General features: G+C 60.4%; 1 protein-coding gene across 2 annotated transcripts in view; it reads right to left on the bottom strand.

Moving 5' to 3' along the window:
- Positions 1-18,408, bottom strand: part of OLFM1 (olfactomedin 1) — a 36,926-nt gene extending 18,518 nt beyond the window's left edge. Inside the window, exons 1-2 of one of the 2 annotated variants that reach the window (XM_028093440.2) lie at positions 18,313-18,408; positions 3,453-3,602 (exon numbers count right to left, since the gene is read on the bottom strand). In XM_028093440.2, the coding sequence (XP_027949241.1) occupies positions 3,453-3,602; positions 18,313-18,408 (246 nt within the window). Of the gene's footprint in view, positions 1-3,452; positions 3,603-5,573; positions 5,777-18,312 lie in introns of those variants that run through there. The other variant, XM_028093439.1, reaches the window with a different exon arrangement.
- Between the last annotated feature and the right edge of the window lie 4,877 nt (positions 18,409-23,285).

Raw genomic sequence — 23,285 nt, 5'->3', positions numbered from 1 at the left:
TTGCAGGCAGATCTGAATTGAGTCTAGCCTCAAGATGGAACTTTAATATTCAACAGGATTCCAGAGCGCTTAAAAGGGAAACCATTTCAGTGCAGCCACCTGCCAGGGCATTTTATTTCTGGGAAACTGGCTGGTGCATCTGTGCACATGCATTTGGGGCGGTGGGGAGGCGGACGGAGCTCAGGATTGTGCAGTGGTGTTTGGGCCACTTCTCAGAATCTAATCCAATTACCAGGGAGGAAGACCTTCACGACCACCGCAAATCTTCACATCTGATCTCCTGCTGCCTTTGAAAACCCTCTCCCTTTTTTGGAACAGAATCATTTGGGTATGACACATAGCCTGACTCGGTCAGTGAGAATATGACAGCGCGGTTTCTACCACTTACGGTACATCTTCCACCTCCGCAAAAAAATAAAGTAAGGGCACAACTGAAAGGCTTCTTGGTAGGAGAAAAACTGATATTACTCATTGCAGCATTTTCAAATGCCTGGAATTTTATGGCTAGTTATTTAAAAGTAACATACAAATCCAGTTTAAAAATTCAGGTTTGTAAAATACACCATGTGGGTGACTCTGACACTCTCTGATCCTTTCTATGGGGAACTGGAAAACATCCGCTCTATTACTTTCTCTCTCCCTGCCCCCCTCACCTGATTCTGTCACACTGAATAACCACAGGACTTCCTTTGAGAAGAGCTGTGAGTTTTGGTTTTTTCTTCATGTTTTAAAGCCCAGCCCAAACACCACCTCCTCCAGGGAGGCTTCCAGGATGCTCCAAAGCCAGAAGCGGCTGCACACTACTTGGAAACAGCATCACCTCACTGGCACAATGCCTGCCCGGCAGTAAGCACACATACACACAACCACCTGGCTGGACGGGAAACTCGGGGTGGGAGGGGCCTGGGGCTTATTCACTCCTACAACCACAGCACAAGCCCCCCCGCCCCCCAGCATCTAATGCACAGGAGGGCCTCCTGCAGCCACAATGCTGGGAGGAGGGGCACAAATGGCCGCTCCAGTCAGGATCCCTCCCCCTCCGGAGACGTAGGGTTCCTGACGTGTTGGCAAAACCCACAAGAGCGGGGACTTCCGTGGGCTGAGCAGAAGCTGCTGGGTCCACACTCGCTCCAGACTCAGACCTCCAGCGGGGGCCACACACAGTGCGACGGGCTTCTCATTTGCCAGACAAGGAATGCTTTTCACGAATTTTAAATAAGATTAAATTTAAGATCGAGAAAACAAATTTTAAAGATGCCAAGCTACTCCATTGCCTTAAAACAAAATGCGGACTCTCCTACTGTCTGTCCCACCTGGAGCGAGGACCCCCACTCTGGCCGGTCATAAAGCAGATGAATGGGCCGAGGTGGGTGTTCCCCCTCGAGAAGACCCCGGTCTACGCCCCCGTCCCTGGGCCATCCACCCTCTTTCCTGCAGGATGTGTCCCTGAGAAGCCAACTGACAAGCTCAAGGTCACACAGCTTTTATCAAACAATGCAGTCCTCCCCAGGCTGAGCCCATCCTGTCACTTACTCCATTCAATCTTTATAAAACCCTGGGAGGTGAACACTATTTCAAGTCCCATGTTACGCATAAGGAGACCAAGGCTCAGAGAAGTTAAGCCGCTTGTCTACCATCCCACAGCGGTCAGCCACGATCCAAAGCCTGGCCTGACTCCAAAGCCCCTACTTCCAAAGTCAGGGCTGATGGCTTTTTCAAAGAGAACAGAGCCCACGGCCCCCACAGGCCTTTTCCACTCGGCGGGTTTCCAGTGGCCCTCAGCCCTGGCCGCAGGTCGGCACTGGGGCATCTGTCAGGTACTGGCCTCCAGGCCCTCCCGGGGACTCCAGGCCAACGACGGCCGGACCCCTGGGTGTGCAGCCCACGACTGCACCGCTGGACGCCCCTCAGGTGGAGCTCCACATGCAGCCAGGCTGGAGAAGCACAGAGCTCCGCACCTCGTGCTCAGTTGGGAACCCGGCCCCGCCGAGGGAACACACCACCAGAGCCCCCGTACCTTGGTGCCCCTTCCCCACAGGCAGGAGGAGACCCCCAGGTGGCAGGAGCAGCCCTGCCCCGCCGCACAGTCTGAATGCACGCAGGAAGCCCCGAGGTCCTCTTTCACAACAAAAGGCTGCTGCCCTCTGAAAACACAGTGCCCACTGGGGTATAAGATAGGGCTTTAAACCTTTCAGCCCTGATACCCTGGAGTATGGAGGCAGAAAGAAGGGCCCCAAGGCCTGTGCTCCCAGGAGCTCTGAGAGCTGTCTGGAATCCAGAGGGCACCTCCCCCAAGAGCTCCAGGGCCTGAAGCCTGCCCCCCAAGCCCCCGCCTGCCCCCCCTCCCAGGTCCCAGAGGCCCCTCCCAGCTCCACCTCCTTCCTCTGCAATTCTGAATAATTAAAGGCCCAATTAGGCTACAGTCTAGTTTGGTGTTAATGAACGTTTGTGGCATCTGCTAAATGCGTTTAATTCTTTCTAAATGAAGTACTGGGTGGGCTAGAAACAGCAGAACAAACACCACACTGTCACCTACAGTAGACCAGGCACCATGGCCAGGCTGCGCCCATGGCCTCCGGGCCCTTCTCCCCCCACACACCCATCCCGGGGACCGCGCAGAGCTGGGCGCACCCGGGAATCGCTTACCCACGCCTTCCTTCCACACTTTGGGAAACTGAGACCAAGACAAGGGCCTGCTTTACCTGCAGTTGTATGAGGGGTTGTGGTTGAGCTGGGCTCAAAACTGAACAGTTCTGACCTAGCACCATGGTGCTGTCCCCTCTCCAAATGCACGGCGGCCATGATCTTCCCCAGCAAGGAGCATAGCCCCGGGGGGTGGGGAATGGCTTCCTCAGGGCTCAGGCCCCACCCCACCCCATACTCCTCAAGGATGGCAAACTTATGGCTTACCGGTATGTGTGTGTGTGGTCTGTATGTGTGTGTGGTCTGTGTGTGTGTGTATGTGTGTGTGTGTGGTGTGTGTGTGGGGGGGTGTAGGTGGTTTGTGCATGGTGTGTACATGGGCGTGCGGTGTCCGTGTGCGTAGGTGGGTGGTGAAATGGGGTGAAAAATCTCACCAAGTTGACATGATTCTTGTGTAGATTTTTTGCAATGACGGTTTAAAGCACGTGTTTGCACCGCATGGCGATGCTGCGTTGCGAAGGGGCGGACTCGGTGCACTTGAACCACAAGGCCTGCGATTGGCAGATCGAACTGCTCCCGGGCCCGGAAAGAGCCCACCTGCCGAGACCCAAGGGACCCCCAGGGCGCTCTCCCGAGGGGTTACTCGTCTCCTCGTGCACCGTCCGTGGGGGGATCCATCCACCCATTCATCCATTCACAACTACTCTGAGTACGGACACACCGAGAAAGAGGGACAGACGTGCAGGCTAGCCCAGCCCTGGCACTGGTGTGGGCACACACACACGCACACGCACCTCGCGCAGACTCACCTTTTCCAGTAGCTGCCTTAGCTGTTTCGTGCGGGCATCCCGTGAACACATGGTCTGCTGGGGGGCGACCACTGTGCAGATACACCTGCCCTCACTGTCCTGGGCAGAGCTGTACACCTGCCAGCTCTCTTCAGGGTTGGTGGGCAACACCTGGGGGGCAGGTGGGGTGAGGGAGCGAGAGGGAGAGAAGTGAGACCATAAGGCAGTGCATTGGGCACGACAACCAGGGAGGGCTGTCCAAGTCCAACCCCTGGCAGAGAAGGACAAAAACAGTCCGAAGACACGTTCTGACCACAGGGACGGATGGGAGCCCCGAGAACAAAGGGGTGGAATCCCATCGAGGTCCCCCGGGGCTAGAAGGAAGTCAAACAGGCACGACTCTAAATTTTGTTCAAATTCAGGGGATTTTTCAATTCCAGGGATGTTTGGTGTTCCAGCATCTGACCTAATCGATAGGCCAGGTAGCAGGGAGGGGGAGAGGCCGCAAACCTGTGAGGAGCCAGGCCAGAACACGAGTGCCTGGTTGACTCACAGCAGCACGTAATTCAGAAACAAGATCTCCTCCCCATAAGGCTGGCGCAGCCTTGCAAAGCCGTCCCTGACGCTTGAAGATGGACACGCGTGGTAACAGCCGGGATCCGGCAGCCCGCTAGCCCAGAGCCGCAACGACCCCGAGCCCCAGCTGCCGTCCCGCGGGAAGCCTGGCAGAGACTGCCCGAGGAGATACCAGCCTTCCAACTCTGCAAGGGCTGCTACCCACGAGTCATTTGGTGGCTGTCGCCAAGTTTCTGGTGCCATGTGGGGCCAGGTCCCACCCAACCTCTGTCCTGGGGTATGCCCAAGGAACACCGAGAAGCCAGGGCTGTGCCTGGCTGGTGTCACCTTGCAGCCCAGCTCAGGTGCTGAGCACCAGGTACACAGGGACGACACTACTGTCCAAAAACACTCCCCTAGCACAGACCCTCCCCCGCAGCCTGCCCTGTCGCCTCAGGTCACCTCCCTGCTATTTTTAGCATGGGGATGGGGAGGGGAATCTATAGTAGCCATACATTTGTTTCATTCATTGCCAACCCCAGAAGCTGAGGACCCAAACGCAGGAGCGCAGTCATTACGAAAGCAACGCGGGATGCCATCCTTGAAACACCCAGTGGGGTGAACATGACGAGGGTCTTAGGTTGGGGTCACGTGGAGACCTCCTCCCAGAGCACTGTGCCCTGGGCAGCCAAAATCAGGCGGGAGAGGAGCCTCCTGCCCCCGTCCCCCCCCCCCCCGCCCGAGAAGGAGCCAGCCTGGGGCCCTTCCTCACATCCTCCTCCGCTCAGGGGTGCTTCCCGCTTAGCCTGGCTCAGGTTAGCCTGGCTCACGCAGCTCCAGCCACCGTCTGAGTCAGCCCTGCCCACAGGCGCCCTGGCCACTCTCCCCCTCCCCCAAGGCCTTGACAAGGGAAGAAAAAGACACCTGGGAAGCAGGACAGAGGGGTGATAGGACCGAGAGGGGGCCAGCTCCACAGCAGGTGCCTCCCAGGGCCCCGCCCCAGCCACTGCACCTTCGGGCTCCGGGACCCTGAGGGACCTGGTGTGGGGATGAACAGGGAAAGAAGCCTCGGGGACTCGGAGCCACCAGCTCGCTCGCCTGCCTGCTGGTCCACTCCGGCAGTCCAGTCCCGGCCAGCTTTCACAAAGTAGGGCGCGCTCAGTTCGAGCCCTGGCTGGACCAGCTCCGACAGGGTGGGGCAGCAGCATCCCCACCCCTTACCTGCTGAGTGACCTTGGACAAGTCCCCAAGTCCCCTGCCTCAGTTTCCCGACCTTGTCAGTGAGGGACTTCCTAGTAGGTGAAGGGGACTCCAAGCCTCAGAGGCCCTGAGGCCCCTGCCTCCCGAGGAGGAAAACCGGCGAAAGAACGAGGTGGCGCCCCTGGGGGACCAGGGCAGGCCACTGGCGGGGGGGGGGGGGGGAGGGCGGGGCAGCGCGGGGACAGGGTCACCCCCGCCCACGGGGGTAGCCGCCGGGGACGCTTGCCGGTGCCCTTGGCCCTGCGCCCTGCTCGGCGCCGCCCAGCCCCGGGTCGGGGTCGGAGGGGAGCGGGCGGGAGGGCCCGCGGGGCGGCGGCGGGGACTTACGCCGGTGCTGCGGTCGAGCGTCCCGCCGCTGGCCGCAGAGAGCTTGGTGGTGTTGAGGCCCACCAGCGAGGGCAGCGTCTGGGACATCCAGTTGGTGATCATGGCCATGGTGCTCAGGACAACCCCGATCTTGAGCAGCGGCACCGACATCGCGCCTCGAGTCGCCTCCCTGCGCCCGCGCGCGCCGGCTCCGCGCCCCCGGGCAGCCTTCAGGCGGCGGGCACCGCGGCGGGCAGGGGCGCCCGGCCGAGTCCCCGCGCCCCCTCGGCCCGCCGCCGCCCGCTCGCCGTCGCCGCCGCCGCCCCGCGCGCCCCGGCCATGGCTGCGCCGCCCCGAGCGCCGGGGGAGAGTGCCCGCCGCCCGCCGCCCGGTGGTCCGCGGTGCCGCCGCCCCTCCGCGCCCTGCGCCCGCGCCCCGCCGCCGGCTCGGGCTCCGGCTCCGGCTCTGAGCGCCGCGCGGGCTGCGCGCGGGGGCCGCGGCCGGGAGGCGGGGACACGGCCGGGCGGCGGCCGACGCAATCTGCCCAGGAAATGGGTGGATTTTTCCTCTCCGCTCCGGCTCCCCGCCGCCCCCTGGCTGCTGGCAGCGAGGCCTGCAAACCCCAGTCGCCAAGGGGTTGAGATGGGTGTACAAGGGAGGAAAGCTGACCACCGCCCCCAAGTCCTAAGGTCCGCGTGCGCCGCGCGGCCTGACTGTCCGGACGGGTTGCGCCGCTGCTACCCTCCCTCCCGGCTGAGTCAGGCCTGGGCACCCCTCTGGGACCACCCCCACCAGAGCCCGCGGTCAGCCCTGGCTGCCCAGGACGGACTTGGGGGTGGCTCCACGCTCCCCAGGCCAGCCCTGCCACCCCCCTGAAGCTGGGAGGGGGGGTGGTCTCCAGCCCCAGCGCTGGGGAGAGGGAAAGAGGTGTAAAGGGGAGGGCTCTCTGGGAGCCGGGGAGGCCAGGTGCTCTAATGCCTCTGGGAAGAAAGGAGTCTCCTGGCAGTTGCCGGCACCCACCAGTATGGGCTCCTGGGTGTGGGTGGGAACAGTCTGTGCATGCAGGAGGGGTGCGGGCCCAGCTGGCAGGGCAGGAGCTGGGTGCAGGTTTGGGGCATCTGGGCAGGAGAGTGAGAGGTGCCCCGCCCATGAGGAGCATGGCCCTAGGTGGGGCCTTGGGGTCTGTGGTTGGGGGGCAAGAGTGGTGGTCCCAAGCCCTGGTGCCCAGGTAGAGGGGCAGGGCAGCCTGGCACAAGACCCCAACCCTCTGCAGCGTCACGCCAAGACGCGTGCGAGTCTCTCCGGAGGCTCGGGGCTGACTGGGTCGAACACGTTAATAGGGCATTAGCATTTGCAGGAGGCTTCTAGGGGATGAACGGCACATCCTCCAGTCACTCCCATTGAGCATTCCCAGCCATTTGGGAACAGAATTCCCCAGATCACTCACTACACTCTTCTTCTGACTGGGTGAGAATAAATCTCCCTTCCCGCACAGGGATTGCAAGGAGCCTGCCTTCCTGGGGCCCACCAAAGATGGACACCGCGTTCCTGGGGCTTCACTCTGCTCCGTCCCCTTTCAGAGAGGGGACGTGATCACAGCCAGGGCCGTCGTGGCCTGAGTGTTGGGTGTGAGACCCCGCTGAAGGGTTTCCTGATTGGTTTCCCTGACAATCGCAAGGGAGTGCAGGTGGCCAGTTCCAACCATTGGGGAAGGGCGCCATCTCCCAGTGTGTGCTGGTACTGCAGGCTCTGCTGAGCACCCACCGAGTCCAGGTCACACCAGGTCACACAAGACGGGCGCTGGAGGCAGCATTCACGCGGCCACCCGCGGTCCGCCTCCTTCCTCTGCCAGCACACAATGAACAGATTCAGGGCCCAAATCACTCACTCAAATCCCACTGCAGACTGTGGCCACTTACTTGGTGGGACGAATTTCAAATCGAACCCAATCTACAACTCTCAGGACCTCCATCTAGAAGCCGCAGGTACTTGCTTATTACCTACTAGTGCAAGATGGGGGGTACAGTGTGCTGCAGACTGACCCGGGGGCGAGGCCCAGACAGAAACAGCACCGACGCGGGAGCAGGTCCCCGGCATTGCAACCAAGTACACGCCCTGGCCAGAGAGGGGCATCGCTGTTGAGCCACTCAGCACCGAGAATGCAGACTCGGGGCAGACAGCCTGCCACCGGCTGGGAGACTCTGGCCAGGGCATTAGCCCTTCTGTGCCTGTTTCCCCATCTATGAAATGGGTTCAGTAATAGTAATCGCCACCTTTCTCTGCACGGTATCGTGAAGATTGGACGGTTAGTGCAGGTGCAGGCTTGGCGACCACTAAGAGTATCCTGCTTTGCACAAGACGAAACCTACTCAGGAGGCCCCTCCGCTGAGCGACCAGGGTTTAAGTGAACGGCAGAGCTGGGATGCGGCCCCCCCCCCCCCCCCCACGCAGAGACCTCGGCCGCCCCTCGTGAGAGCCCCTGCCGGTGATCCCGACACACAGATGCTGAAGAGGTATTGCTGGACACGAAAACCATCCCCACCAAAAAAACCTCCTGATTTTGAAGAACATCTGATTTCACTTTATGTCAGTAATGTCCCATAAGGATTTACAGTTGGTACTCTAAATCTGAAGAGCGCCAACTTGGCCAGGCTCCTCCACAGAGAAACCAGAGCCCAGGTAGTTGGAGATGGTGGAGCTGATGCTCCATCCAAGGACCGCTGGGCGGCTTCGCTCGCTCGCCCGGGACTCCCTCTGACCCCGGGCACAGCCTGGGACTGCCCTGGGGATGTGAAGCCCCCTCTGCAGTCAGGCTGGGGAGCCGGGAGGGTTTCTGGCACCCCCCAAGGCATGGCTGAGAGGCTGTCTTTTACACGTGTGGCTCTGGGTTACTCCCAGCCGGTTTGCCACATGAGGACGGTGCCTCGGAGTTCCTGCAGCTGCCCGGGAGCAAAGCTGACCCTGGGATGTCGGGGATTTGAGAAAGACTTGGGGGGAAAGCCAGCTCACACCCAGCCCCTCCTCACCACCTCTTCCTTCCTGTCAGTGTTTATAAAGAAGTGGACAGAGGCACCCTTCACATCCCTCCCTCCCAGAGGGCGTGTGTAGACAGAACAGGGGTGTGCAGTCGGTACAGCCCTCCTCCTGACCCACAGGCACCCCTGCCACCCTGCCATGCACCCCAACCACCCTTCCCTACTCTCCTGACCCCCTGTCCTACACCCCTGCACTGCACTCCTCCCCCTGCCCTGCACCCCTGCCCCCATCCTGCTCCCCTACCCTGCACCCCTGCTACCCTGCCATGCACCCCAACCACCCTTCCCTACTCCCCTGACCCCCTGTCCTACACCCCTGCACTGCACCCCTCCCCCCTGCCCTGCACCCCTGCCCCCATCCTGCTCCCCTACCCTGCACCCCTGCCATCCTGCCATGCACCCCTGCCGCCCTGCCCTGCACCCCTGCCGCCCTGCACTGCATCCCTGCCCCCCTGCCCCTCATCCTTGCCCCCCGCCCTGCACTCCTGCCACCCTGTCATGCACCCCAGCCACTCTGCCTTGCTCCCCTGACCCCCTGTCCTGCACCCTTGCCCTCCTGCCCTGCACCCCTGCTGCCCTGCCTTGCACCCCTGCCCCCCTGCCCTGCACCCCTGCTGCCTTGCCCTGCACCCCTACCGCCTTGGCATACACCCTTGCTGCCTTGCCCTGTACCCCTCCTCTGACAAGCTGGAGGTTGGAGGGAAGTCACCTCCGACTCATCCAATTCCAAACCAGAGTCCTCTCCGGTGACTGGAATCCATGAGTCAGTAGAAAAGACTACCGTTTTTAATGCATTTGAAAGGGTCATCCGAGAAGCCGCAAGCAAGTGTAATTTGATTTAGAAGGCTACACAGTATTTCCCAAGGCAAATTATGAATTGTCGAAGAATGAGGCATTTGGATTAAAGATCCTTGGCTTCGGCCAACCCCAAATGTTCCTGAGGAGGAACTTAAATCCCAATTTCCACACAGCTTCCCTCGAAGCAAGGGCTCACTTACATTCACAACTCAGAATAGCCACGCAACCCTGACTGAGCCGGCGCCATGCTCCAGACACTCTCACCCTAGGTGCCTGACGTCCCTTAATCGTTGCGGACGCCGCTGGGTGATGCTCTTGCTGTGTCGGGCTCAGAAAGATGACAAGACCCGTCCAGGGTCATCTGGGGTGCCAGTCATTCCCAGGACCGAGCTCAAAAACGGGGTGGCCCTCGGCCCGACGGATATCACGGTGTCTGCCCCCGTTGTGTGACAAAGCAGCACCGACGGATGGCCTCTAAGCCACAAGCTGAGGCTCACAGCGGTGGAGGCTGGGAGTCCGCGAGCAAAGGCGCTGGTGGTGGAGGAAGAGGGGAGACAGACGTGGGAGAGGAAGGGAGGGGGTCTGCACACAGCTCTTCTGCTCCTTGCAGAGGCCGTATGTGCCCTGGCCACTCACTTTCCTGCTGGGGAAGAACAGCCCTGCAGCAGGGAAAGGGTCTGGGCTGGAGCCGGGCACCTTGGGAGGACCCAACAGGTGACCTGAACCCCCTCTCCCAGCAGCCACGGAAGAGCACCATGGGCAGCCCCATCCAAGCATCATCCCTTTATCCCGCCCCCTCCACGGCCTCTGGCTTTACCCCAGGTGGATGGCGGTGGACGGGGTTACTGCTCCTCACAACCACTCCTGAGGGGCTTTCCTCCTGGCCCAGCCCCGGGCACTTGCCAGGCCCTCTGTGTGGTGGAGACACTCCCAGCACCGCCGCTGTCGGGCCGGGCCGTGTGCAAGGGCCAGGCGTGCGCTGTGCTGAGGGCACTCTGCTCTCTGCCAGACCACCAGGAGAGCGTGTCCGGGGAGGGGCTCAGAAGACCCAGGCCAGGGCTCCGCCAGCCTGCTACGAGCCTGCCCCAGACATGCTTGGTCGTCCTGGGTGCCACTGCGGTTGGAAGTCGTTAGCCCAGCTGCAGAGAGCCGGCGCGCCCTGGTGCCGAACCTCCTCCCAGGCCACTTCCTCCCGCCGGCCACGCAGGCTCCAGCTCCTCTGAGGTGTTGGGACTCACGGCGTCTATTCCAGTCCCTGGGGGACAGTGCTCTGTGACCCACAGCCGTCCCCAGGCCGCTTCTTCCCTGAGCCACGACGATGCCCCCTTCCAGCCCTCAGTCCTGATTCTCTGTCCATCCAGAGAGCTGGCTGCCCTTGGTGCCTCCCTGTTGCCCCCCACACCCTCTGCTCCTGCTCCGGAAAGTTCCATGGTGCTTTCATAAACACTGCCTCAGACTGGCTCCCGTCCAGACCGGGAGGCCATGGCTGCACGTCCTCTTAGGTGCCCATCGGACATGGGGTCCACTTCAGGGTGTGGCCCTTTGAAGAGCCCAGAAGAGATGATTCTGCAGGGCCCTGTGGGCTGAGCTTGTGGTTTTCGGGTGCTCCCACAAACGTTACTGTTCCCTACCGTCCATTAAGGGAACTCCCCATAACTGATGGAGGAGGACAGACTGGTTTCTACGGAGTCAGTCAATGATCCTGACACGAATTCATGGCTCCTGACATGGATCAGAAGGTGACATAGTTATAAAAACATCTGAGAGTCAATGCTGGGGTCCAGCTGCTGATGCAGGAGGCACCCAGGAAGTCACTGCCCGTGCAGCGTGGGACCTGGGCACTGCCAGATGCTCTCTCTTCCCAGAGCCCACGCTCTGCCCTCAGCGGATTGGGACCCTCTGCCCACTGAGCCCAGACTCGGCCTCAGAAAGCTGCCCTGCAGAGGGTATGTTGTCTCCAGAGAAATAGAGTCCCTTGATGGCATGCCCTCTCCCCGCTCCCCACTCATAGCTGACTCTGCCCCTGCAACCACAGGATGAGGCCCAGAGGCTGGGCTGCCTAGGGATCGGGAGCCTTGGTGCGCTGGGCAGGGCAGGGGCTCAGGGACTCATGTCGGAGAGCGGCGGATTGTTTCTGAAAGCCTGCCTCCGTTTCTGCTCCGAGTCCTGCTCTGCCGTCAGATTTAACACCAACACCCTGTGGTGCTGAGTACGCTATTTATAACATCTATAAATACACCTCTGTTCTCTCTTCGACCCTCAGACACCCCAAGCATCCCTTGCAGCAAGCGGGAGTAACTTTCTTTCCAGGGCCACCCGCGAGAGCCATCTTGCACACTGGAGAAGTCCCTGCCATGCAGCCTGAGCATCGTGCATGCTTGCTAACGCTGGGGATGGGAGTGAGCCCTACGAACCTGCGCCTCTGAATGCGGACGGAGGCTGGACATGGGGCTTCCGCCCACCTCTCCCCAGGCTCTCCCGGCCGCCCACTCTCCTCCCGACCGCCAGACCGTAGTTGTCACTAAACCCTGCATATGGAGCACACAGGACCAATCCCTGTCGCCGAGATGAGAGCAAGCAGATTGGAAAGCTTGTGTCTTAAAACACTGCCCGAGAGCAAAGAAGGCACTTTCACCCTCTGTCATCTGGCCATGTTGTTGTAAGATTTAATCTGGTCCCAGAGGGCGAGGGAGCTGGCCTTTGCAAGTAGCCGCAAGCAGGGTCTGGTCCCTCCTCCCCCGGTGCTGCGTGAATGATGCCCAGAGCCACACGTGGTGTGACGGGACCGCGAGCCTGTCCGTGATTATCGACGCTGGCTCAGTATGTTTGCGTGTGCTCGCCAGCTTCTTGGACTCAGCCGGCAAGCACCCACAGACATACTGGGACGCATGAGCAGGTGCAGAGCTCCCTCCATGCACCCTCATTTTATTTCCCAGAGAACTGAGGTAAAGGGGCCTGGGTGCGTTCTCCCAGACGCCACCCGGATGGGGACCTGCTCGAGGCCGCCCACTCTTCATGGTAGGAAGGAGACCACAACTGGCCCCCCCCCCAGGTGCTCTGCTGCTCCCCTTCTAAAAGCTGGGTGTCCAGGTCAGGACATGGGGCCCGCAGCTAGAGACTCGGCCGACCGGGCGCCCCAGTGTGGCTCTGCCAAGGTCTGCAGCTCTGGCTTGATGGCTCCAGGCACCTCCCTTCTGGCTGCTGCTTGTGACCTTGAGCCTTTCCCTCTACTTTTCATCTTTCCTCTCCACCTTAACAGAAACGTGAGCTCGGTGTCGCAGGTGGCAGACAGAGCTGGGGGTGCACCAGGGCTCTGTCACGTGCTGGGCTGCGAGGCAGGCTACGTCCCCTCGAGCCTGGACAGCGAGGATGCTGCACGGGGTTGCTGGGCTTGCTCCCTGCGGAGCCAGACGGCGCTCCTGGCGGGCAGCGTGGGTCGGGGCCACTCAGCCAACAGTAACCTTCCTTCCTGGGGTTACCCCTGTGCTTGAGGGTCTGGCGAGTTTCTCGTCTGTGAGGCCTCCTGAAAAGCGAAGGGACGGGCATCTTCGCTTCCCACCCCTGCTGCCCCGCTGAGAGCCGCCCAGACCATCGGGAGGGGCCCCGGCGTGGCGAGGACCCTACAGCTGCGGCTTTCAGCGGGTGAGGGGCATCGGCGGCGCTCCTTTCAGAGCCAAAAATTGGCTCCCCTCCCTGTCAGCCTGGCTGACAGTTGCCATGTATCTAATTCAGTTTAGCTAGTAATTAGTTTTGTATTACTTTACACGGTGATGTTAATACTGATTACAGGACCTGATAACTTTAGTAATAAATACAACCCAAGGCAGAAAATTACCTTTCTTTTTACTGGGGAAGGCGGAAGTCAGTGGAATGAGAAGCAATTTGCTCTCAGAGTTGAAGCAGCTGCCTGGGAGGAGGATTTACAGCTTTATGCCCTCCTCCTGTCACAGCACCTCCCTGCCGCCCCCCCTCCCCCCCGAAGGCGGGCCCACCTGGGAATGGAGCACGCTCCCCTCCCTGCTCCTCTCTGGTGGATCAGCCCTAAGGCAGGGGCCTACAGACCCACCGGCAGAGGAGGAGTAAATGCCCTGCATTGTGAACTAACTGGTTTAGGAAAAGACCACAGTGCTCCTGAGCCCCCAGCCCCACCACCACGACCCCTCTGGTGTCCAGTGCAGATGCAGGGGAGGCCAGGGGCCAGGGCAGGTGGACAGGAGGTCAGTGGGGTCATCCGTCCAAGGTTAGTCTACAACAGGTCACAGAACTGGGCTGTTTTATTCTCGTTAAATTTGCTCAGGGGAGCAGGTTGCTTCTTCCCCAGTAGGACGGGCAGAATCTCAGGAAAGAAGAGATAGGGAGCGATGGGTCCCAGCAGGATTCTGAGGGGCGAGCCCCACGCAGTCTGCTGTGACACCTGCCCCGTCCATCCATGGCACCCACCCTCACCTCCCCAAGGGAGTTGGGTTTGCTCACATCTGGACTCGGGCTCCTGGCCCAGCCATACAAGCACGGTGACACTTGGCCCTCAAGTGCACTTGGCATCAGCTGGAAGCCCATCAGGGTGTGCCCGTGGGGGGCTTGCATCCTTAAGAAAGGCCGAGCCTGGCCAAGGACAGGAGCTCTGCTTCTCCGTTAGAATAAATTGGATTCCTTCACACACCCTTCCTCCTCAGCCTCTGAGGGGAGCTCCTTCCGCCCCTGCTTCTCCCCCCTTCCTGCCCCAGCTCACTGCTGGACACAGGAGCAACCACAAGACGGCAGGCTCGCCCATCACCTTCTCCAAGCTCGCCCCTGCTCCAACCCCAGAGCCCCGGGTTCACACAGACTCCTGCCTCTTAAACAAACAATTACGGCAGAGCCTCAGGTCTTTCCACAAAGTTTGTCAGCCCAGACGCCAGACCACAGGGCTCGGACACGCTCCGCACCATGAGCCCAGGTCTGACTGCACTAAACCCGACCAGCAGGCGTCCAAGAACAGCACGAGATAGGGAGGGTGAGGTAGCCACTGAGCAGGACGGGGTCTGGTGGGGGGCGGCCGACATCTTTGAGAGTTATCCAGTTTTTTAAAGGTGGAAGTTCACGCTAAGAAGCTAAGAGCTTTTCTCAAGGTCACCCCAATGGCACCTGGTGGGATTGGGGTACAAGTAAGGAAGGCTGAGTCAAGGTCATCGCTACAGAGCCCCCACCCATTTCACACCTTCCTATGTAGACAGCATGCTCCTATTAGTGGACCAGGTGGGCCTGGGGCTTATGTAGCCCCAGCTGTCCCACCTCCCCCAGGACAGAGGGGTCGGCTCCCCCACACCCAGCCTCCCCCAGGACAGAAGGGTCAGCTCACCTCACATCCAGCTTCCCTGAGGACAGAGGGGTCAGCTCCCCTCACACCCAGCTCCCCCAGGACAGAGGGGTCAGCTGCCCCTCACACCCAGCCTCCCCCAGGACAGAGGGGTCTGTTCCCATGCACCCAGCCTCCCCCAGGACAGAGGGGTCTACTCCCCCACACCCAGCCTCCCCCAGGACAGAGGGGTCAGCTCCCATGCACCCAGCCTCCCCCAGGACAGAAGGGTCAGCTCCCATGCACCCAGCCTCCCCCAGGAGAGAAGGGTCAGCTCCCCCACACCCAGCCTCCCCCAGGACAGAAGGGTCAGCTCCTATGCACCCAGCCTCCCCCAGGACAGAAGGGTCAGCTCCCCCACACTCAGCCACCCCCAGGACAGAGGAGTCAGCTCCCCCCACACCCAGCCTCCCCCTGGGCAGAGGGGTCAGCTCCCCTGCACCCAGCCTCCCCCAGGACAGAGGAGTCAGCTCCCCCCACACCCAGCCTCCCCCAGGACAGAGGGGTCAGCTCCCCCACACTCAGCCACCCCCAGGACAGAGAAGTCAGCTCCCCCCACACCCAGCCTCCCCCTGGGCAGAGGGGTCAGCTCCCCTGCACCCAGCCTCCCCCAGGACAGAGGGGTCAGCTCCCCCACACCCAGCCTCCCCCAGGACAGAGGGGTCAGCTCCCCCACACTCAGCCACCCCCAGGACAGAGGAGTCAGCTCCCCCCACACCCAGCCTCCCCCTGGGCAGAGGGGTCAGCTCCCCTGCACCCAGCCTCCCCCAGGACAGAGGGGTCTGCTCCCCCACACCCCACAGGAAACTCCTAAGATGCTTCTCAAGGAGCGTGGAGCACCAGATTGGAAATCGCAGAACGAGACCAAGTAAGACGTCTTCCTGAGGACAGAGGTCCTATGGGCCCACCAGCCTGGCACGTAGTAGGCCGCCCATCACTGGCTGGCACTGGACTGAGTGGCTCATCATACGCGAGCCCTCGGGAGAACAGATGGCGCGGCCATATTCTCTCCCCCGCCCGCCCAGCCGCTTGCATCCTTCAGGCAGCGCGGATGAAACACAGGTAGGAGCCTCGCGTTTCTGACTTGTTCCCACTTCAACGCGGGCTGACCCGTGATCACGATGGCCCTGGAACCTTGTGTGCAGATCTCTGGAAGGGTCCCCAAAGGGAGGGTGCAGCCGTGGGAACGACTTAGAGTGGATGAGGAACAGGATGGGCGGGGAGACAGACCCCTCAGGGCTCAGCCTCCAGTGCTCGGCTCTCCTTTGGCTTATGTTAGGTGTTCACAAGCATATGGAGCTTTGCTCGTGAGGCCACGCGGTGTGGCTTCCCAGGGCTGAATCACTTTGGGATCAAGAAAGCAAGACTCTTGAGTGTGGATGTTCCCCAAGCAGCTCTCAGATTCAGAGCAGCCCAGCCCTGACCCACACCTGCTCCCAACTCTACTCCCCACCTTAGAGGTTACTGCTAAAGCGGACAGGCCCCTGGCCCAGCCCCGATGGAGCCACCTGGGCAGCACCAAGGAGCAGGGATCTCTGGACCTGGTGGGCACTCTCTGAACGTTCCTAGACTGGAACAATCCAAGTGATTTTAGCTGGTTGAGCCTTTGTTCTAAAATCCCACCACAATTCAGGACAATAGGCCTCCAACAGAGAGGACTCTGGTAGCCTAACCTCAGAGGCAGACCCCCGGAGGGTGGGGCCATGCCTCCGGGCTGCACTGAGGGACACAGTCCCCGGAGACATCCCACAGCTCTGCTTCAGAAATGGGAAAACAAAACCATTCCCCTTGCTGGCGCGGGGGGGGGGGGTGGGGGGGGGTGGGGGGGGGGCTGGGGAGCTGACCTGGGTCTGGAAGGGGGACCTGGTTGCAGGAGGAGGGGCAGGTGCATGTGCAGGGTCTGGCTGACCCTCGTCGGTGGGGGTGGGGGGTGGGGGGTGGGGGGTGGGGTGGGGCACAACCATCAGCACGGCCAGGCAAACACTTTCACCACTGAGACAAAGCTTCCGATTGAAGTTGAACCGAAAGTTTCTTTCCAGAACAGGGGATCTTTAAAAAGATGTGAGGAGGAGACCTCTGGATGAAAAGCATCTGTGGTCTGGGTGCCTGGAATGGAGAAGGCCACCGAGGCTCGGAGGGCCCTCTGAACAGCCCCTTCCAGGGCCCTGCAGAACTCACTCTTTCCCAAAACGTCTCAATAAGGCACATGCTGCTAATCACCACCTGCCTGGCTCCGGTCTGCCCGGGTGTGCTCATGTGTGTGAGTGTGCTTGTGTGTGCACGTGCATACCGTCCGTCCGCAGTTCACAAGCCCCTGAGCCAGGCTCTCCCGGCCGCCAAGAAAACTTCTCTGCGGGAAACCGTGCAGAGCGTCTCCAGGGGAGCCGACCATCTGGGGGGCCCAGGAAGAGGTCTCTGAGGGCAAGTGGAGCACAGAACCCTCCCCACGCTGCGCTTCCCGAGCACAGCCAGGGAGCCAGCAAGGGCTTCAAGGCGGAACAAGGGAAGCTTGTTCCAGAGCCTTCTCTCCTGTGATCCACCTCCTGCCCTCTCTTTGTTTTCCTCTTTCATCCTGAGATGGAAGGAGACAGAGGGAGGAAAGGAGAGTCGGGGGCACCTGGGGCTTGTGGCCAAGGCACAGGGCCACCCGTCCACCTCCTGGACCTGCAGCGTCTCTCAGCTCCGAGCGTGGCACAGTGGCACCATGGAAAGGGCATTTTAATGTCACTCCCGAGCAGCCGGGCTCCTGAAGCTGGCAGCCTCTTCCCAGCACCCCGGTGCCAAAACAACACCCCCATTCCAGTGCTCCCAGACAGCCCTTCTCCTCCTCCCAGACCTGCCAGCTCCCAAATGGATTTTTTAAAATGGAGCATACCAGCCAGAGACAGGCTTTCTATTGATACATTGTTCAGGGGATGGCAAGCCCCCTTAAAATGCCCAGCAGTCCCCACACGCACACGGCATCTTGCCACTCACACTTCCTGCCGCGCATGTGGCCACAACCCCCCGAGCCGCCACACTGAGGCCACACTGAGTCCACAATTCACCCAGCCCCGCACGCGTTGCCTGCCCTTCCCAGTCTGGCCTCTGAGGCACAGTTGCCAACACCCCCTGCTTCGGGAGCTCCAAGGGCAGCGTTATACCCAAAGGCAGAGATGCAGGATGCTCTGGAGCAGGGGTGTGGGGGGTGGGACCTCGATCTACCTCTGGAAATGCCAGGAGCTTGGACACCTTGCTCCGAATTCCCCCCACCATGACAACAGCAGCGATAGGAGCCCCTCATGCTGCCCTTTGAACTTCTCAGGGGAGTGGGAGGCTGGGGGTCCTAAGAGAGAGGGGGCAGCCCCCTGGCTGCGTTGGGTCAGGGCTCGGGCGGGGTTGGGGAGGTGGGAGCACGCAGCAGTCTGGGGTCAGCCCGCGCCCCTCCCTCCAAGCCGGGTGCGCGGCCCTGGGACCCCCTCCCCACCCAGGCGGGAGCTGGGAGCCAGCCGCTCCCCGACTTCAGGGTCCCCGCGTGCTGGGCGGACGCCGCGCTCCCTCACTTGCTCGCTCGCCCGATCGCAGGGAGGAAAATGGCGTTGGATGCACGTACTTGAGTGAGTTCGGTGCCCATCAGGATGAGGAAGAGGAGGCTGAGGAGCTTCCGGGCCGGTTGCATGTCTCGCTGCCACGGCCGCCGTCCTGGCATGCAGGAGCCCTGGTGCTGGCGCCGGCGCTGCGTGGACGCGGACGCGCTCCCGGCTCCGCTGGCCCCGCGCCTTCAGCACCCGGAGCCTCCGCTCTGCATGGCGAGCGCGTCCTGCGCGCGGTCCCCGCTGTCCCCGGGCGGGGCGCGGCCCTCCGCGGCCCCTCCTCCTCCCCCCCCCCCCGCACCGGCGCGCCTGGGCGGGGGTGCCAAAAGTTTGCCAGGAAGGCAGCCGGGTGGCGCAGAGGGACCCGCGCGCCACGCTCACGCGCGGGAGTGGGGAGGGCGCCGGCGGGGAAGCAGGCTGGGACAGGATGTGACATCAAAAAGGCGGGGGAAAATTTAACTCGGAGAGAGGAGTCCATCCTGGCTGGCCGCAGCTGCAGGGGGCTCCCGACCCCAGGGATCTGGGGTGGGGACGGCAGGAGGGGGCGGGGACTAGCCGCCGGGGGAGGGTCTGCCGGCCCCGCCCAGGAGGTAAGGCTTGACATCCCCAGGGTACAGAGAGAGAAGCTGAACTGCCCTTAGGTGTCAGCGTTTAATGAGATAGACTGATGCTCAGACCCAGGAAGGGGGTCTCAAAGCAGGGCTGGGAGTGGGGGGTGGCAGGTAGAGCGAGCGAGCGGGTCATCTGGTGCTCAGATAGGCCTTCTTCCTGTCCTCCTGGGGTGGTTAGCATGGGGGCACAAGGGGGAACAGAACGTGTCCTGGGGCCGCTGTCCCCATCCAGGGTGTGTGGGTGAGGATCTGTGCTTGTGTTCATGGTTTGTGTGCATACACGAGAGGGCGGGTACACACAGGCCTGCAAGGGTCCCCGGGGGGGTCTGCTTCGTGTCTTCCTTCCTGTCACCGGACGTTGTCCTGTTACACGTACCCCCGTCCGGAGATCCAAGTCTTAGACCAGGGCAGCTTGTCCTGGGGTTCACATTTCCCATTTAAACTCCCCTTTCTGGAGAGAAAAGTCCCCAAGCTCCTGTTTTCTGGGAAGCAAGGTGGCAAGAGATGTTTAGACACGTGTCTCTCTTCTCTGTCCCGTTGTTTAGTGTTTAGCCCTTGGAAAGTAAACTCTCTGAAGAAGGCTGCCAGGGGTCATAAGGACGGTCCAACCCTCTCCCATCACAGGTGGGGAAAGGGGAGCCCTGATGGGGGTTACTAACATGTCACCCAGGGAGTGCAGAGCCAGAAGGGGATGCCGACCCCCAGCCTGTCCCGGAGCCGCTGGGTACTGGAAGAGGCACCCTCCGGGCGGAGGGCAAGGAGCAGGGCTCATGCACCTTGAGAAGAGAAGGTGGTGGTGGGGCCACCAGGCCTTCGCTCTCTGAGCGGCTCTGCCATGGAGGAGCCTTGCTCTCTGGGGTCTGCCCTCCAGCAGGATGGTGGCCCCATGAGCAGTGAGAGGAGCCGCCATTGGAGCTCTCTCTCTCCGCACCTCCTCCTCTTTCATTGAGTGTTCTCATTGCCCTTGGCCCCTCAGCAACTGGGGACAGCTGGGAGAGGCTGCACGTGGAGCTGGGGGATCAGGGTCTTGTCCTGACCCTTCCAGGGAGTGGCTCCGAGAGCTTCCACTCCTGTAGGACAAGAATGAATGATGCTGGTACCGGCCCTCGCAGGCTGTAGAAAAGACCAAACACAGGACACGTTCAAACATTTTGTAAACTCAGAAGGACCAGGAGGGAGGTGTTGAGGGTTCATTGAGCACCTTCAGTGCCCCGGGCCTGCTGCCTGAGTGTCCCCTTCAGCTGAGTTTGGAACAGAGGTCCGGACATCCGTGTGCATGGCACCCTTAACCACAATGGCCAAAAAAACGAAACAACTCAGGTGTCCGTCGACAGAAGGTGGATAAACAACGTAGTGTGTTTGCACGCTTGAATATCACTCAGCTTTAAAGAGGGAGGGCATTCTGACACAGGCTTGTGGATGAACCTGGAGGACATTGTGCTGAGAGAGGTAAGCCAGACCCAGAAGCACACACCCTGTAGGATCCACCCCCACCAGGCCCAAGGGGAGTCAGGCCATCGAGACAGAGGCAGAGTAGAGGCTCCCAGGGGCAGGGGGAGTGGGGTGGGGAGTAATGCTTTCAGAGGACAGAATGTCTGTGTGGGGTGATAAACAAGTCCTGGACCTGGAAAGAGGTAATGGCTGCACAACACGGTGAATGTGATCAATGCCACTGAATTGGACCCTTAAAAATTAAGAAAATTTTGGGGGCATGTGGGTGGCTCAGCCAGTGGATCATCTGCCTTCGGCTCAGGTCATGATCCCAGGGTCCTGGGATGGAGCCCCGTGTGGAGCTCCCTGCTCCGCGGGGAGCCTGCTTCTCCCTCTGCCTCTGCCTGCCGCTCCCCCTGCTCGTGCTCGCTCGCTCTCTCTCTGTCAAAAATAAATAAAAAAATCTTTTTAAAAAATCATGACAATTTTATGGTCAACATACACACACACACATCATTTTTTAAATCACAACATACCAAAAACCATTGTATTGTACACTTAAATGGGTGAATCATGTCATATGTGCTTTATATCTCAGGAAAGCAGGGTTTTTTTTTAAAAATTACACACTTGTTTTTGTATTGCTTTAAGAAAATAAAATGCAAAGAACATAATGGCAAAAACAACAGAAGCCTACTACCGAGAATAACCCGTGCCGTCACCAGGGGAGGCCATGCAGGCACCTGTCTGTGCAGGTGCACAGAGGAAGTAGAACGTGGAAGTATAAGACTGTGTCCCCTAAGACCAGGTTCCAAGTCCCGACCTGCAACGCGGACACATCAGCCTCCTGGGCCCTGCCCTCCGAGCCCCTTCCTGCCAGCGTGGGAGACGCCTGGGACCGTGCCTGGCACACACATGCTCAACCGCTAGAAATAAGCGGGAGAGATGAGCTGGCACTGATGTGAAAAGATGAGTTCATCCCCCACGTGCTCTGCAGCCTGGAAGTATTAGATCGAACCTGAACTTAACAGAAGGATGGGAAACCAAAGAGAAGCAGAAGAAACTGAGAACTCCTTTACCTCCCCTGCACAAGTACCATCTCCCGCAAGAACCTGCTAACCGGGAGAAAGAGAAATCCCCGTGGACCGTTAGCTGTTGAGCTGGATGCGTTTCCAGCCCACGTTGCCATCCTGACCCCATTGGACAGGTCCTTGTTTGAAAGACCGGGCAATTTTCATTTCTTCTTCCTCTGGCCTCCCCTCCCGGCTCTGCATTTATTCTTAGTGCTTCTATTATTTTTACATTGTCAGGGTTTATACTATTTATATTGAGTCCTGCATCAAAATCCCCTTGGGAGGGGCGTGTGGTGGCTCAGTTGGTGAAGTGTCTGCCTTCAGCTCAGGTCATGATCTCAGGGTCCTGGGATGGAGCCCTGAGTCAGGTTCCCCGCTCAGCGGGGAGCCTGCTTCTCCCTCTCCCTCTGCTGTTCCCCCTGCTTATGCTCTCCCTCCACCCCCACCCCCGTCAAATAAATAATTAAATAAAATCTTAAAAAAACAAAACCCTTGCGATCTGGTCCTAGTTCTGGATCTAAGTGGACCTGGCGCCCGCCCCCCTGCCACCAGCAGGCTCCCCTTGGGCTCCTTTCTTTGATTCACCGCTTTTGGGCTGACACTACCACACCTCTCTGCTGACCAACGTGGATTCTTGTCTGTCTTCTTACCCCACCAGCCTTCCCACCTGGGAAATCACGAGGAACCTCCAAGCTGTGGCTCCAGGAGGCAGTGGGCGCAGGCCCTGACTCTGAGGGTCCTGCCTGCCCTGAACCCTCACACCAGCCCGGAGCCCCTGAGCTGTGCCAGGACGTGGCCCAGTGGGTGTGGGGCCACGGGGCGCCACTTTGCTCTTCGGCTGGGGTGGTAGGTCTTGTGGTACCTCCCCCTCGCTGTCCTCCTGATGGAACTCACCCGCGCCAGTGAGCGCTTGGGAAGGAGCTGAGTTCCTGCTGAGACCCCTCTGGAAGGAAATCGATATGCTTCATGCTCCTTTAAGACAAGCCTCTTTCCCCTGCCAGCCTCATTTACAATGTGTCGGAGTGGTTGCCAAGGCAACGGCACTAACTCTCCCCTCTCCTCTCTGCAAATTTCCTAGCAAATGGGGCTGCTCCCACGCAAGGTGTCGGCCGCCTGTGCTCAGAGCCGGCCGGCTGCCCGGCTTCTCGCTTGTCCAGGAGCTGAGCCGAGTGCACCACCTTTCCTTCCCAGCCTCTCTGGGCCCTGATGACCTCGCTTACACTGACTCCTGACTCCCAGGAATGACAGGTGTTGGTCCAGAGCCCACTGTGTGACAGGCGGGCCAGACAGAGAGCCTCCTTGGGGTGTGGGCCCCAGGCCCGGGGCAACGGTGACAGGCTCTCACCACGACCCAAGGCCGACTTCCCTCATCAGTTGCAAGTCTTTGGGGAGGAAAGGGTGCTGGTCCTGCAGGGCTGCCCGGCTTCGCTCCTGGACTCGGTGCCCTGTCACTGCTGAGATGCTGGCCACGACAGCAGAGACCACTCCGCCACCACCATCCTTAGGCCTGTGGGGTGTCTGGCCTGTGCTAAGAGCTTAAACATGTCTGTCACGGAGTCGCGGGGCCTCGTGGGGATGTGATGCTCCTGCCCCTCCCCCCTCTTGCAACAGCTTCCCTCTTCCTTGTCCATCCGGGGAGCCGGGGGCCACGCTGGAGCCACTCTCTGTCTCTAGGGAAGGGCTAAAGAAAGGCCATCCACCAGGGAGCCTCTGCTCCACCCGGGATGGACCGGACGGAGGGTGCACAGGGCAGCGTCGCTTTTGGTGCTTGCTCAGAGGGCGTGTGGAGAAGGGCAGGCAGGGTCTGCATAGCCTCTGGCCCTCTTCCCTCCCGCTGCAGCTCGAGCCACAACTCCACCTATGGATAGAGACGGTTTA

This window comes from Eumetopias jubatus, unplaced genomic scaffold (assembly GCF_037043125.1).
Source record: "Eumetopias jubatus isolate StellerSeaLion01/CBP00866 unplaced genomic scaffold, mEumJub1_p1.0 scaffold_15, whole genome shotgun sequence".
Taxonomy (NCBI): domain Eukaryota; kingdom Metazoa; phylum Chordata; class Mammalia; order Carnivora; family Otariidae; genus Eumetopias; species Eumetopias jubatus.
This window is presented reverse-complemented; position numbering and strand designations above follow the sequence as displayed.